Below are 14,857 nucleotides of genomic sequence, written 5' to 3' on the forward strand. Positions count from 1 at the left end.
GGAACACTGCGAAAAATGGAACCGAATTTCGATAACGGCCGAGGCGAACTCCCGTCTCAATACAGAGGACAGCGATCTCGGGGGTCGTTATGGCTTTGGCCTTAGTGTCCAGGATAAAAGTTCAGCGCTGCCAGCAGGTGCGTCATCCTAGGGGCAGAACTGCTGAGTGACGATAGTCGTTTTTTTTTTACGTGAGCAGCGATCTTCATCCGTGTTGTTCACGTAGGTACGGACTGGCGTATCCACTTCCGTTGAGGTCACCATTCTGGGAAGAGTTTTAAGTGATGCTCATTGGATACCAGCCTCGGGACACTTCCAATGTTGGATTAGTTCTTCGGTGTGAGTGGAGACAAAGCTCCAAGATAGGCAGGGAACGACAACAAGCTTCCACGCCAATAATGATCTCGTGTCTTTCTCCGTGGACCGGCGCGCTACAGTTATCGCAGCAGATGAGGTCATGCATACGAGTTTCTTCGCTAATATGCCTTTTTGTTACGTAAGGGAACTGCAGACGTTCCTGCTAATAATAGAAGTTCACTCTATTATGCAGAAAGAAGGTATACCGTTTATTTAACTCCTTGATATGACAAGTTTGTTTGCAGACGCAATCGTTGGTATTCTGCACTGCTTGCATAAGGCTGGAGAAGGAGGTAGATTGCATCCGGTCACTTTTGCTCCGTCTCTACGTGAGCGGCATAGAGAAGACAAATATTGCTCCAACGCCTTCTGTTCTGGAGATTTGTTTCCTAGGCGCTTACATGGCATTGATTCACCCATATGTAACGGCGCTTGTTTGGGCGTTTGCGCTGTACCCTGTATGTGACCAGAGTCGCCTTCTCTTGTGCCGTACCAGAGGGTCACGGAACTTGGAAATATATGTCTGTTGTAGTTAGTGAAACACACGTTATTTGCAGCTTCCTTATTCTAGTTAATACTTAGCTCGGTTTCTCCGCCGTTGGCAGTTTCCTAGCTCCTCTCGCTTCTGTGCTTTCGATGTGGCGTTTTGTTGACACCAAGACCGAGTAAGGCCCTTCTATGGGCGTGTCACATCCGAGAAAGCATGACTACGAGTCGCAAAATCATCGCGAAACGTGGCATTAAGCTAAACCAACGAAATACAACTCAATCGAGTCACCGGAAAAAAGCCTTCGACACGGGAAGCCGCAGAATGTGTCCGCCTGTTTTAAGCGGCCGGATAAGTTGTACGAGAATAACTTTCCCTATCCACTATCACATAAGTGCTTATCTGAAAAACCTGGTGTTCATCCCTCTGACCTGAAAGCTCCTTGGCTTCTCACCTCGACCGTGCCCAGTGAACGAGCGAAATTTATTGCTCATCCGTCCTTGGCAACGATAGTTGCGTGTGTGGGACGATCGAGCGCCAGCACTGCTTTCAACGGCGGCGGGGGTTCCAATGGTTCCCGTTACGCACTGTGGGCGCTCCTAGAGCCCCACGTCCTCCGCACTGGTGACAGTAGCTGAGCTTGAAACAGGCGAAGCACACTTCTTTGCTTCGTCGTCGCATCGGCTCCCCCGATCGTTGTCCACCTCACCTGAAGCCACCAAACACGCGCCAGGCTGTGTCCCCGAGTTGCTACTGCTTTTCGTTGATCAAGTTGCCGCGCCGATGGAACAATTTGGTGGCGGGCATGTCCGCTCTGCTCCCGTCGCTCGCAAGTCCGCGGAGGCGGAACAATCGGTGAAGCGCTTTGCGAGTACGGCGTCCGCCAGCTCGCTCATGTTGCGGCTCAATTGCTGAGAAAAAAGGAAAAAAGAAGAGACACATAGTCGGAAGAGAGTCGTGCCTGTTTCCCCTACCCAGTAACTATGCATGAACACGAATGTCTACCAATGAGGTAACGAAAGTAACCTGAACAGACATCAAGAACGGAAAACGAAGCAAATGACAATTCACAACAAACCCATGGAAATTCGAACGCTCCAGAAGAACATCAAGCGACGAATAGGGATGGAGAACGCGAAGAGAGAAACAAAGAAAAAGCTGTTACTTTTAAAGACGGTATTCGTACTACCTAGTATGAAATATTAGGTCGTGTGATTCTTACAGCTGTTAGGGCTGCTCCTTGAGCTACAAGCTCCTTCGAGTTGCTGCTCTCAAGGACGCCTGCTTCATCTCCAGTCAGAGCAAGCATGAACTGCAGACACGGAAGTAGAAAGAGAAGAGAAGGGCGATAATGGAATGAAGGTGGTGATGACGAACATACGACCGCTTGGTGAACCCAGCACATGAGGATCAGCTTGTTTATCCCGAAAGGAAGAGATGGCAGAACAAACAGGACAAAGACCGAGCAAATGGTGAATACGAGGCAAAGACAGAGAGATGTCAGAGGGATAAAAGGAAGAAGAGAGAACACAACAGAGAGTACCGCATACAAGGGGATATGTGACAGAACTCCAAACAGCATCACATACACAAAGCATGCATTTTCTACATTCCTAGGCGGGCGACCATGATACCTTCCTCCATTCGCATTCGCACGCATACATAAGAAACTCTATTCCCCTACGCATAGCCTCACAGACGGATGGATGGTGGCCAGCCTTCTGATGCATCCGAGGAAGGCAAAATCAGGACCGTACCTCATCGAAGTCAATGACGCCGTTTTGTTTCCGGTCGCATTGCCGCAGAATCTCCTCAACAGATAAGCTGTCATAACTGTCTCCGAGCACATACCGAAGGTTGTCTAAGCTGATGTGGCCGCTGTTGTCGACATCGAATCTAAAATGCCACAAAGAAAATCGCAAATTGGCACAAATTGGTGAACATAGATACACATCATTACCTGATGTGAGAGTGAGACAAAGGCAATGACCATATATACCATGAAATCCAGACAGGTAGACAGAGCCATATTGTCCATGGAACAGAGCAGTGGGACGGGAAAAACGCCGATTCAAACGTACGGCAAGACGCTAACACTCATGTCGATGACCAGTCAGATACTGCCACTTTAGATATAGAGACAAATCGACTGTGTCCGAGATAAATAAAGCAGTTACAAGGACAGAGACACAGGGAGAGACAACTGATATTGCGTGAATCCTTTTGTTGGCCGTCGAGGTGTCTGGATATATGTCACTTCCCAGAAGCAATTTGGAAAACGAGGCGAAGAGAGGATGAGAGGCTCACCGTTCAAATGCCTCTCGAATGAGCTGTTGGTTGAGAGCAATGCGCGTCTGAAGCGTCGCAGCTAAGAACTCGCTGTAGTTAATCTCCTCTGCCCCTGGAAAAACATAAGACGAAACAGATATCACAGGAATGCGACATTCGAAGGAATAGGAAACAGTTGCGAGATCGGAAGAGAGTCTGTGGAGACGAGGCTCCGCTGGGGGCACACGGGCAGACTGTGTGACCAGAGGAGGAAACGGTATTCGATAGAAGAGTGCCTTGATCTCTCGACAGCTAGCAGAACATGAAACAAAGACACGGAGACAGACAGAGAAACCAAAGGAAACCGCACGGGAGCAGGGAAGACGGTAACAATGAAAATGAGAAAGGGAGAAAAGAGAGAAACGAAAACGGAGAACAAAATGAGCGTCGCCCACAAACGAGGCAAGGGGTCACTGACGCGGCGAAACCAAACGGACACGGGAAGCGACCACCAACACAAATCGTTCCTGAGTTACCTGTCTGATCGATGCGCCGAAAAATGCGAAGGGCTTCATCTCGGGGAACGTCAAGAAAGGTCACCAGAACCGCTACCATTCGATCCATCTGACAGGCAGAAGCCGGAAAACGAGAAATGATGCTCATGCACCTGTGTGAGTAGGGAGAAATTCAGAAGCATCCTGGAGACAAGCTCGCTCGGCAGAAAAGAGGAAAAATCCATAATTGCTTTTCAGCCTTCCTTTCAAAAGGGGAGACATGCCGTCCGCGATGCTCCACACATCCGTGCTTGTTTTAGAACCCTTAACCTTCGTGTGATGTGACAGAGTAACAAAAGACAGAGAGCGGCCTCAACGAGAGGCCAATGACTTGGGCGAAAAGCAGAAGGCGACAGAGAGGACGGCGTTGGACGACAGGAGAAAGAGAGAAATCAAACCTGAGTGAATGACAGCCGACTTCCCCCCCATGAGAAAAAAGTGGAGAAAACCTACTAATAGAGATGAAAAGGTAGAGTCAATCGTTTTTCTCTCTGAACTGTGAGTCGGCGAAAAAAAGAGAGCGCAGCCACTTGGCTGAACAATGAGACACTCTTCCTTTCAACGAGACGTAGACAGACGGAAAACCGCGATTTTGCCCGGCTTCGCACCTTAATACAGCCGCTGTTGTCGATGTCAATTTTCCGGAAGAGGCGCTCCAGATCGTCGAGTTGTTCTGCCTCCATCGACATAGCGATGAGGGCTGACAGTGACAGAGATCAGGCAAAAAAGGAGAACGAGAATTGAACAAGGAGGAAAACAGAGACGATGGGAGCATGCCACCGGAAGGAACCAGCAGGCATCGCCACAGGGCAACCGGACGATGGCGAGGCAAACTACAAGCCAGTAGGACAACGACAGGTCCCGACCCGCCCCCGAAACCATCTGCCGCTACATCAATCGAAGCAATCCGTTGTTGTGCGGTGGAGGGGAAAGAAGTTGAAGAGCTTTGACCCGTTTTCGTAGTGACGACTGATCTCCAAGACTCAGCCCAGTTGGCAGTTCTCGTCGACACTCCAATGCGATTATACAAAGCAACTTCCATATCTATATATATACATATTTTATTTTTACATTGTATATATATATATATATATATAGACATAGGATTTCGCTCACATGGATGATCTGTGTTACATTAATATATATACATATATATAAACATGGGCCGGTCGGTCACTGTTGATGACAGAGGGCAGCCCCGGGAAGCGTTTTTTGAGGATGAGCTCACCGAGAGAAGCGCGTTTGATCGCCGAGCAAGCTGCAAAGCGTTGCATGCTCTTCAGGACGCTCACGCTGATTTCAGTGTCGGCAAGAGCCTCTTTCTCCGCAGCGACCAGCCACGGGTGCTTCAGCGCTTCCTCGGCCGAGGGGCGTTCGTCTGGATTTCGCCTAGAGAGAAAGAGGAAAAGAGGAAAAACGCCCTAGGAACAGCGACTCCGCACGGCAGGGCACCGCCGCTCACGGAACTGACCGAAAGGCCACTACGCGCGACGCCGCAAGCATAGAATCGGGGAAAGACCAGCAATTGCGGAGGATACCAACTGGCGAAGGCAGAGACAGACAGGCAGGAAGGTGAACGGGAAGACAGAACGCGAGCGTTGGTGGAAGACGGAGGCGCGGGTCTGCAAGCTGTCACTAGAGGTGTACCTCGCGGAAAAGCAGACTGACGGGCAGCTGACAGCTGGGTAGACACCGCCATGACACAGGTCGCGATGGATATGTACACAGACGAAAAACGAGCTAAACGCGAGTGTGCATATACATATATATGTATATATATATATGTATGCATCTGTATAGGATGTGCCAAAACACTTGCCTGAGAAGCGAAGCAATGAAATGCTTGGCTTGTTCGGAGATGCCACGCCACCTTGGCCCTTCCATGTTATACTTGCACCTGCGAATTTTGATGAGAATTTCTTGGTCTCCATGACCTGTGAACGGTGGGCTGCCGCTCAGAAGCATGTACACGATAACGCCTGAAGAAAAGCAAAAATTCCAGAAGACGCCGACACGCTCTGGAAGCCGCGCTCTACATCCCTATCCCTGATTCCGTGTACACCAAATACAAAAGGACAAGACAAAAATACAACTGAATGCACAGCCGTGCATCTGACCCTGCATAGGCACGAATTGCTGAATCCTTCTCTTGATACATATTTATATATATACACATGCATTTCTATTTACGTCGAGGGAGGGATTCTGTGCACCTTTCTCTGTCTCTGCAGATGACTGCGAGCTCACCTATACTCCACAGGTCGCATTTTTCGTTGTACTTCCCGTCCATCACTTCTGGAGCGACGTAGTAGACGGTGCCGTGCATGGCCGTCATCCTGACCCCGGGATGGAAGATGCGACTGAAGCCAAAGTCGATTTGAGGAAAAACCCGGAGAAACGACGGGCTGCGACACACTTGGGGCAGCGACTAGACCGCGGTGCGGAGGCAGACCCAGGGCAACACATGGTTTGGGGGGGGGGGAGAGCCGCGCCCGAGGAAGTGAGAAAACGGAAGAAAGGCAGCGAACAAATTAAGGCCAGGCGTGAGGTCGGTGGGACACCCTGGGGCGACGGCGGAACAGCGGGAAAGGAAACGAACGCGTGGGAAAGACGCAGGGAAACACAATGTTGGAAGGTCTGTAACACCGAATCAAGCGGATGTCAAAAGTGAACAGAGAAGCAGCGTCTCACCAGCTTCAAAGGCGCGTCATCGCTGTCGTCTCGAAAGACCCAGTTCTCCAGTCTGGGAGAAAGACGGAAACACAACAATAGGGAAGGGACTTCTAAACGTGATGAAGACTGCGAAAAGAACAACACGCTAACGACGAGGCCTCCACAGGATATGCAGAGACTTACCGCATTTCCGGCGTTTGTCGCGCACATATCAGAGGTGCTTTGTAAGTATAGCCACAAAAGAGCGAAGGAGAGTGACACAAGAACACCAGCACGAGAGAAATGCGAAAAAAACTAGTGCTTGCTCGAAACTAGTGCTTGCTTGAGGCAGATCGGTGCTCCCAGCATTGCGCAAGCACACACCTGCCCTACCCTCCTCTGAGGCTCTGTTCCTTGCAATCCGTTTTGACTGACATATGCGTACCCATACAAAAATATTCTCAGGCCGGATCCATAAAAATCTATGCTCACCTGTATGCAGATACATACACATACAGATTTGCATGGACTGAAGTACGCACTGACTTGCATACATCGCTACAAATGTGCACGCGCATTGTGCAACCAAATATATATATATATATATATATATAGACACTGTACGTTGACTTGTGCGCATGCCACTTACTTGAGGTCTCTATGGCAAATGTGTCTCTGGTGGCAGTAGTTGATGGCCGAGAGCATTTGACGCGTTACGCGCCCTGCGTCTTTTTCGCTGTATCTCTTCTTTCTTGCAAGACGATCATACAGTTCTTTGCCGGTGCACAATTCCATCACCAGATGAATGCGTTTATGTCCTCGCTCCTCGGAGGCTAGCGACGCCCTCGACACGCAACTCTCTCGTCTCTCTTTCCTCTCTTCCTTTTCGTCCAGCTCTTCGTTCCTCGAGAGGCCTTCGTGCGCTGCAACCTGGGGCGTCTCTTCACAACGCTGGTCTGTGGGGCGAAGACCATGCGTTCGCACGAAAGAGAAGAAGGGAAAGCAGCGGACGCACCGAGGACAGAAAATCAGAAAACCAGAGACCCGAAGGCGTGGAACGACGTTCGGGGGTGCCAGCGGACTGTGTGCGAGACGAAGACGAAAGACACATGCCCAAATTGTGGAGAAAGCGTCACGCCATTCGGTGAGGAGTGAAAACGAGGAAGGAGGGCGCGCCTCGCGACTCGTCCGTAGGGGCCCCATACGGGAAGCATGAAAAGGACATGGAAAGGACGAGCAATTGAAGCAAAGAATCAACGGCCGCACACGCCGAACACGCAGGTGGAAACACAGAAGGTCTTCACCAAACGAGGGTCACTTTTGGAAGACGGGGGAGGGGAAGACGAACGAACGCAGTCCACCGTGAGGAAGAAGAGATGAGGCGACCTCGAGCTCAGGAGCAACCACGCGGCAGGAGCAGAGAACGAATCAAGGAGAAGGCGTCGGAACGGACATTCGAAGGGAGATGAATAAAGGGAACACGGAAAGGCCGACTGGCAAGCTTCGTTGTCTCTCTCTTTGCGTCGTTCAGGGTTTCTTTCCTTTATTTTTCCTTCTCGAGAGACTCAGTGTGTTTGCGTAGAGAAGAGGAATACCCGTTCCTCGTTCTTCCTTCGCCGCTGCGGAGCGACTCGCTGCTGCGCAGTTTCGTGTCGCTTACCGTTCTCGTTTTGTCCACGTGCATGCGCAGCACTCAGCGCCGCAGGCCGGGTCTCCCCTCCTGACCCTCGCTCTTCTCCATCTACGCCTCTCCCTTTCTCGCCTTGGCCCGATCGGAGCGGCTCTGAGTTCGCCTTGTCCTCACCGTCATCGACGAAGACTTCCAGCAACTTGCAAATATTTGGGTGGTCCACTTGGAGATAAATCGCGACTTCGTTGTACAGCATCAGCGTCCTTTTGGGGGCCATCGAAGAGAGACACAGAGTCTTGACTGCAACTTGCCGTCCGCTCTGCCGGTGCTGGGCAGTCCTCACAGCTCCACTAATCCCTGAGGCGAATCGGATGGAAAGACGAGCATAGGAAGAAACACAGAAAGGAGGGAAGGAAAACCTGACCGGAGCAGAGACGTAGACGGGCGAAACGGAAAGCAAGCCAGTCGCCTAGGCGACACGGCAGGGATTGCCAATGCACACAAGCATTCCTTTTCCGGCTCAAGAAAGAAATGAAGCAAAGTACAGATATATCAAGGAGTATCTGCCGTTCAGGCACACAACGCTTCAACCAGGCAAGACACACAAGCAGACACACAGCAAGAAATCCACCACAGATGCCAACCGAAGAGGGCGCAGGTTAGGGAGAGCAGAGGCACAGCCACGAAGTCGGCCAAGCCAGGGAAAAGTATCAACCCACAGTGCAGGTCTACGGTCAAAGTGCAAGCAAACACACATTTCGCTCTCTCTCTCTCTCTCTCTCTATATATATATATATATATATATATCTGCAGGTGTATAGGTATTTGCCTGTTGAGCATGCATTGGCTTTTAATGGAACCTTTTCCAGCCATGACGATTACGATGTTCGTACAGGTACTGAAATCTTTCGTTGGATAGGTACCTAGCAGGCGTTTCTGGATTACCTGTTCCAAGGACGTGATTGCTAACGTCGTAGACTTGCTCCAGTTTAAGTTTCGTTTTGATGCGACTGGTAAAGAGAGGCGTGTGCGTGAGTGAGTTGAAGAACGAAAGGGGGCCCGCCATCACGAACTCTGGCGGCACACTTAGGTCTGAACCCTGCAGAACACACGAGCCAGCCCAGGGATCGCCATGAAGAAACACGCACCGCGTACGTCGTCTTCAGTGCATGTACATGTAAGTGTATGTGCATGTGCGTCAATGCACGAAAAAACAGGCTAGACACAGCCTTGTTGCGCTTCTACGTCTTTGCAGTGCATCATACACCAAATACGAGGGCGCACAGGTAGGATTTGTCGATGTGAGATGTCTATCCCTACTGAGATCGCGGAAGGATCGCAATTGGAGGGAACGTAGACGCACGCAGATGGTGATCAATGCCGCTAACCAAGCATATATATATATATATATATATATATATATATATGCACTTGCACCGTGGGTATTCACACATACGCCCGTGGTGTATGTGGCCACGGCAAGCAGAGATTCGACACGTTCATTTTTTGGTTTCCAAACACTCCCGGTATCTCTGGACTTGCTCGTTACTTTTCTTGTCTCGTCGCGCTGGCCCATCCTTTTCCCACCCCCTGGTCTCTAGGTGAGCGTGTACACATCCGCCGCGACACACGTTGTTTGTGCATGCCTGCCGGCAAGCCTGCGCGTGCGGACTGCTGCAGGCAGACAAAACGTGGAATTTTGTGGGTCTGTACGCCCCCCGCATTCGTGTGCTTACAGACGCGTCTTCTTCAGGTCCCTTTTGCGTGTGTCGGCCCGCATTCGGGGCGGGGGCGCTTCCCCGGGACTCCGTGGCACGGCGCGAGCTCCTGGCGCGAGCTCGAGGCGAGGCGGCTACAGGCGAGGCCTGAGGCCCCGGCCACCCACATTTGCAGCACGGCCGCTCTTGACTTTCCTTTCCGTTTGCGTGCGACGGCGACCGCGGCCCATCTCGTGGAGGGGACACGTCGGCGGTGGAGACTGTGTTGAAGACTGGGGTCGTCGCGCCCCGAGTTTCGTGCGTCTTTGGATCCGAAGTGTCCCGGTGGGCAAGCGGCCGCCCCTGCTTGCCCTTTGCATGCATTTTCCCTGCCGGAGGCGTCCTGCCTCCGGTGAACGTCCCCCCGCCAAAGGCTACGGGCGTCTCGCCCCCGAACCGCAGCGCCGAGGCTTGGGCTCCACTCGCCCCATTGAGGCGAACGCGGTCGAAGTAGGGCCGGTGCCGCTTCGTCGAGAGCGGCTGGTTCCCCAGCGCCGGTCCAGCTGCAAGCGAGAGAGGCCGACTGAAGGGGTCTGTAGAGTGGGTGCTACGAGCGGCGGCGCCGCACTCGCGTCCCGGCGTATCTGGCGACACCTGGTCGGCGGGCTGCGGCAGTCTCTCGCCTTCGCCCGGAGACGCCCCAGAAGGAGACAGCGGGTCGGGACCGCGTTCGGCACCAAGCAGCGAGAAGGGACTGTCGGGCGCCGGGAGGTCGCGGCCGCACCGAGGGCAGCGAGTGTGATGTGCGTCGCGAGAGGCGACGGGCGGGGATTTGAGTGCCTGGCCAGCGAATGAGAAGGGACTGCTTTTCGAGGCATCGCTGGCGAGAGGAGGGGCGGACGGCGAGTCGACAGCCGACAGCTGCGCGGCACTCCGCTTGTTGCGCATGCCCTTCCTTCTGCGGAAATGGTCACGGAAAGGGTGACTCTGGAAAGCCGGCGCAGCCCCGTTCTTCCCGGATCTGCGACGGGCCGCGAGGCGTCCCTTCACGCGCTCTTTCTCCAGCTTCTTTCTCCGCGTCGGCGAAGAAAAGGCGAGCCAGCGAGGCGCCGCAGAGAACGCGGAGGCGTGCGTGGCGGCGCGCGAGGGACCCTCAGAACCCGGCGCGGAGGCGCCCGCCGGAGGCGGAGATGAGGGAGCTCGGCAGGGCGAAGGCACGGCTGCGCGAGCAGAGCGCGAGATCCTGAACGAGCGGCGACGGGGACAGTGAAAAGAACACAAGGTGAAAGCAAGCAGCCACAGAGAGTCAGAGAGAGGCGGGAGAAAGAGAGTGACGCCGCGGCGCCGAGAGAAGAAAGGACGGAGAACGCGGACGAGAAGGAATGCAGACCAGTAGACGGGGAAGAAAACGGAGGGGCAACGGAACACAAGTGTGGACCTCTTGATGGAAAGGAAGAGACTTGAGAGTTCGCCATTATTTTCGACTCTGCAGTTGCCTCCTCCGGGACTGTGCACAAACGGACACGCGCTGCGAGTGCCTGAACTTGGTCCCAGTCCAGGAGCGTCTCTGCCTCTGGATCCCCTCCCCCTGGCTACCGTTATCCTTCTCTGCCTTCCCCGAGCACAGAGCTCGCTCTCGCCTTCGCCACTTGTGCGTCCTCACTTGCTTCTTCCACCGTCTCCTTCGCCGCCAATGCCTCGCCTTTGTTTTTGGTTCCTTTGGCTCTTTCTCGTTTTCCCTCTTTTCTCTGTTTTTCTGCTGGTTTTCCTCTCCTTCTCCCAACTTGAGATCCGCTTGGTGTTCCGTCTTCCCTTTCCCCTTGCTTGTCCATCGTCACCCTTACCTTGATTCCGGTACAATCTTCTCTACGTTCTGCGCTTCCTGTTCGTCTTCTCCCTCCATTTTGACGGAGACACCGTCGTGTTCTGCCCCATCAGTTGCATGTGCGTCGCTGTCTGTCCTCTGCTTTCCCGGCTTGTCTCTCTGGTTGAGAGGCGGCGCAGCTTGCGGCTCTTCATTCTCCTCGTTGCGCGGACAAGGAGGCGGAGACGCCTGCAAAGCCTGCGACGGCACGCTGGGCCGATCTTCGCTGCCTGGTGGAAGAGAGCCCCGACGTGCACTCACGCCTTTGAGTTCTCCGTTGCTTTTAGAGGGCTCTCTAGACGGGCAAGGGACACTTTCACGAGAGGAGGCCGGTCTCAGCTGAGGCGACTTCGTCGACTTTTTCTTCGCCTCAGACAGCGAGCGCGGCGCCCTCGAGGCCGCGGTGAGGAGGCTTCTCGACTGCGTGCACCCCATTCACACGACTGCCGCTGAAGAAGGGGAGATGGAGAGGCAATCTGGGGACCGGCTCGCGTGAGGCGACACAGTGTGCAAAGAGGTAGAAGGGAAGGAAAACACCCCTTTCCTCTCAGAAGTGCCGCCCGTACTTATTTCACTCGCTTTGCCTCCTTCGCTTTGGCAGCTGGTTGGGCTGTGTGGAGCGCAGAGAGGGGATGAGGAAGACTCGCGAACGGGGCAGAGAACGAAACAGAACACGCAGAGGCGCGGGCTGAGAGAGAAAAGACGGGGGACAGGGACGACGGACGCACACGGGAGACGACGGGACATTTTCTGTGCAGTGAGAGCGCCCGTGGGCCCCGAGGAGGCGAAGAGGTTCAGAGCTAAGCACATCGGGGGAAGAAAGATTCAGATTCACAAGACGACGGCGGTGCATGCAGCCGAGAGACATAACGCGGGAGCAGCACAGGTAGAAGAGAAAGAGAGACGGAAAGCGAGGAAGAGAGAGCGAGAGCCACGCACTCCATACCAGAAGACTGAAGCGAACTGGCTTACATGAGACTGAGAACGAGACGGGAGTGCGCAGATGCAAAAGGGTTTAAGGCGATCGAGAGGAGCCTGAACGGGTCCGAGTCAAAACGGTACCCCGGACGAAGGCGTGAGGCAGAGAGGAGCCCGATCGCGCATACCGAAGAAGCTCTTCTTCTGAGCCGGGAGACGACAGCGACAGGACCAGGCCAGCAGGTTGGCGGCAGCGGGTACCGTCGTCTGCGACCGCTCTCAGCAGCGAATGTCTCGCTTAGGTTGTTTCCCGGACGAAAGCTGCGACGAGCACAACGAGGAGGGTCGCTCGTGGCGGATGAGAAAAGAGGGGAATTGAAATGGGAGAAATCATCACGCCGCGCACTGCTCTCGGGCGGACGGTGTTCACTGGCGCACCGACACAAAACTTCAGCCTGAGAGAAAAGGGTTTCTCTCAGCGTGGATCGCGAATTGAGAAAGTGCAGTTTTCCCGATTAGGTTCAGAACCGAGAGAAGTTGGCGAAGGAGACGGAGTAGCGGCGCGGATACCCTGCTCAAGCGTTGGAGTTGTACACATTTCGCGACTTTTGCGGGCAGTGCGAGCTCGCGGAGCACGGGGACCATGAAGTTCGATTCGCGCGGCAAAACACAAGGCGGCAGGAAACCGGGGTCCAAGCTTGAACGCTGGAGCCGTGTCTCCATTAACGCGTTCAGATGCCAAGGAACTGAGGCGCTTGGCTTTAAACCCAGGCATGCACAGTTTTTGCCAGGACGTTTTTGGGAAGGACCAAATACACGCGGAGGAAAGGTTACGGGGAGCGAGACAACGCGGAGACCGTCCTCGACCGCCGGAGAGGCCGTGGACATTTTCGAGCGTTTCGAAAAGCGAAACTCCTAAAATAGCTATGTTCTCTCTCTGCCAACGTTCCTGGTGGGGCGCCTCGGGCAGTGAAGGCGAAACCAGAGCATCGTTGCAACTTTTTTGGAACACCGCACATGGCATAGCTGCAGCGGGGACACCGTCGCATGGCACGCTTGAGCAGGAAGTCGGCATCGGGCCTCGTCGGAAGAAGGCGCGCCTCCGTTCTCGGCGGGGGGTCATGCGGTGAGCAGTGAGAGCTGGAAGGCGGTCGACCCAGGGTTTTTCCAGGGATTAGGAGCGCGGAAGGATTTGAAAAGAACGCCAACACAATTTCTTTGCCAGTGCCTTGTGCCAACGCGAAACTGCTCACTGAGCGAAAAGGACAACCGCTGTTTTACCACCTAGAACTCGTCTACTCTGTAAGCACCTCTCTCCATCGTCACCTGCCCCTCTCTGTATAGAATCAGAGGTTAATGCGAATATGTATTCGTATGCGTACACACATCTCTCCATGCCCATATGTGAAGGCTGACCCATTTAGGTACACACCCACGAGTGGGGTTCGGCGTGTGTCGACATGCGGCTGTCCTGGTTGTTGAGCACGTACAGCAGATTTGCAGAAGGCGACGCTTCACTAACATGACCACGGGGCCGCCCTTGCCCCCGGGACACATGACATGTGAGCGTAAATTCATTACCTTTATGCTCAAGCGTGTGGGTGGGCGGATGAGCTCGCCGGCACAAGACTCCGTAGGCACGCAAGCTTGTATACATGCACTGACAGATACAGACACAGAAACACACAGAAGAACTGGTGGAATCTTGTGACCATGAGTAGGTTACGGGAGCAGCAGACAGCTATTTCCTTTACAGATTCGCGGGGTACAGCCCGTCTAGATGGATGCCTCTGGCAGGAAGGCTCTATCTTTTTCTGTTTATTGTGAGGACCCTTTCACGAGTAGCAAGTGGAATCAGGAGTCCTCGGCCCTCTGCCTTTCTTCGATTTGCTCTTTCCGCACCGGAAGTGCCCGCTGTAGCAGCAAAGCACACTATCTTTTCCTTCGATGCTCTGAACAATTGGGAATACCAAGGACTCTCCCTGACCGGCTACACAACCAGGCTGTTCCATATAGAATCCGCCTGGTCTCTCTCCTGTCTCGCCTGCTTCCTTATTTCTCTGATCTGCCGATCTTTCGGCTGGCGGTCATTCCCCCCACTGATCCTCTCCTGCAATCTCTTCCCCCCCTTCCACTCTCTCCGTATACCCCACCCTTTGATGGTCCCCTCCCCTCAACAGGGTCAGGTTCGGTGACTGCTTTGCCATGCTCCAGCACCTTCTTCGTCCGTTCTTCCCCTGGATGCTCTACGCCGTCGTTCCTCACCATTTTCTCTCCATCCCTTCGTCGCGCCTTTCTCCGTGTCGCTGTCTCGTTCCGGATTTGCCTCTTCCTGGTCGTATGCCGCGTCACGCCAAACGAGCTTGGCCTCTGGGCGCTCCACCCCACATTATGTTTCTCTTTGTATAAGCTTTGCGGCGCCGCCCATTT

The 14,857-nt window shown here is 53.7% G+C and overlaps 1 protein-coding gene across 1 annotated transcript; it reads right to left on the reverse strand.

Annotated features, from left to right (window-relative positions):
- Positions 1-1,611: 1,611 nt before the first annotated feature.
- NCLIV_012150 (putative CAM kinase, CDPK family) lies at positions 1,612-11,944 on the reverse strand (the record flags this gene model as incomplete). The annotated part of the gene is made up of 15 exons (XM_003880732.1): positions 1,612-1,755; positions 2,067-2,156; positions 2,602-2,740; positions 3,152-3,245; positions 3,649-3,736; positions 4,275-4,366; positions 4,895-5,055; positions 5,564-5,645; positions 5,914-6,094; positions 6,358-6,409; positions 6,968-7,274; positions 7,979-8,305; positions 8,894-9,047; positions 9,685-10,888; positions 11,490-11,944. 15 exons carry the CDS (start codon positions 11,942-11,944, stop codon positions 1,612-1,614), a joined length of 3,570 nt encoding a protein of 1,189 aa, XP_003880781.1.
- Positions 11,945-14,857: the final 2,913 nt, after the last annotated feature.

Source organism: Neospora caninum, chromosome IV (genome assembly GCF_000208865.1).
Source record: "Neospora caninum Liverpool complete genome, chromosome IV".
Classification (NCBI taxonomy): Eukaryota; Apicomplexa; class Conoidasida; order Eucoccidiorida; family Sarcocystidae; genus Neospora; species Neospora caninum.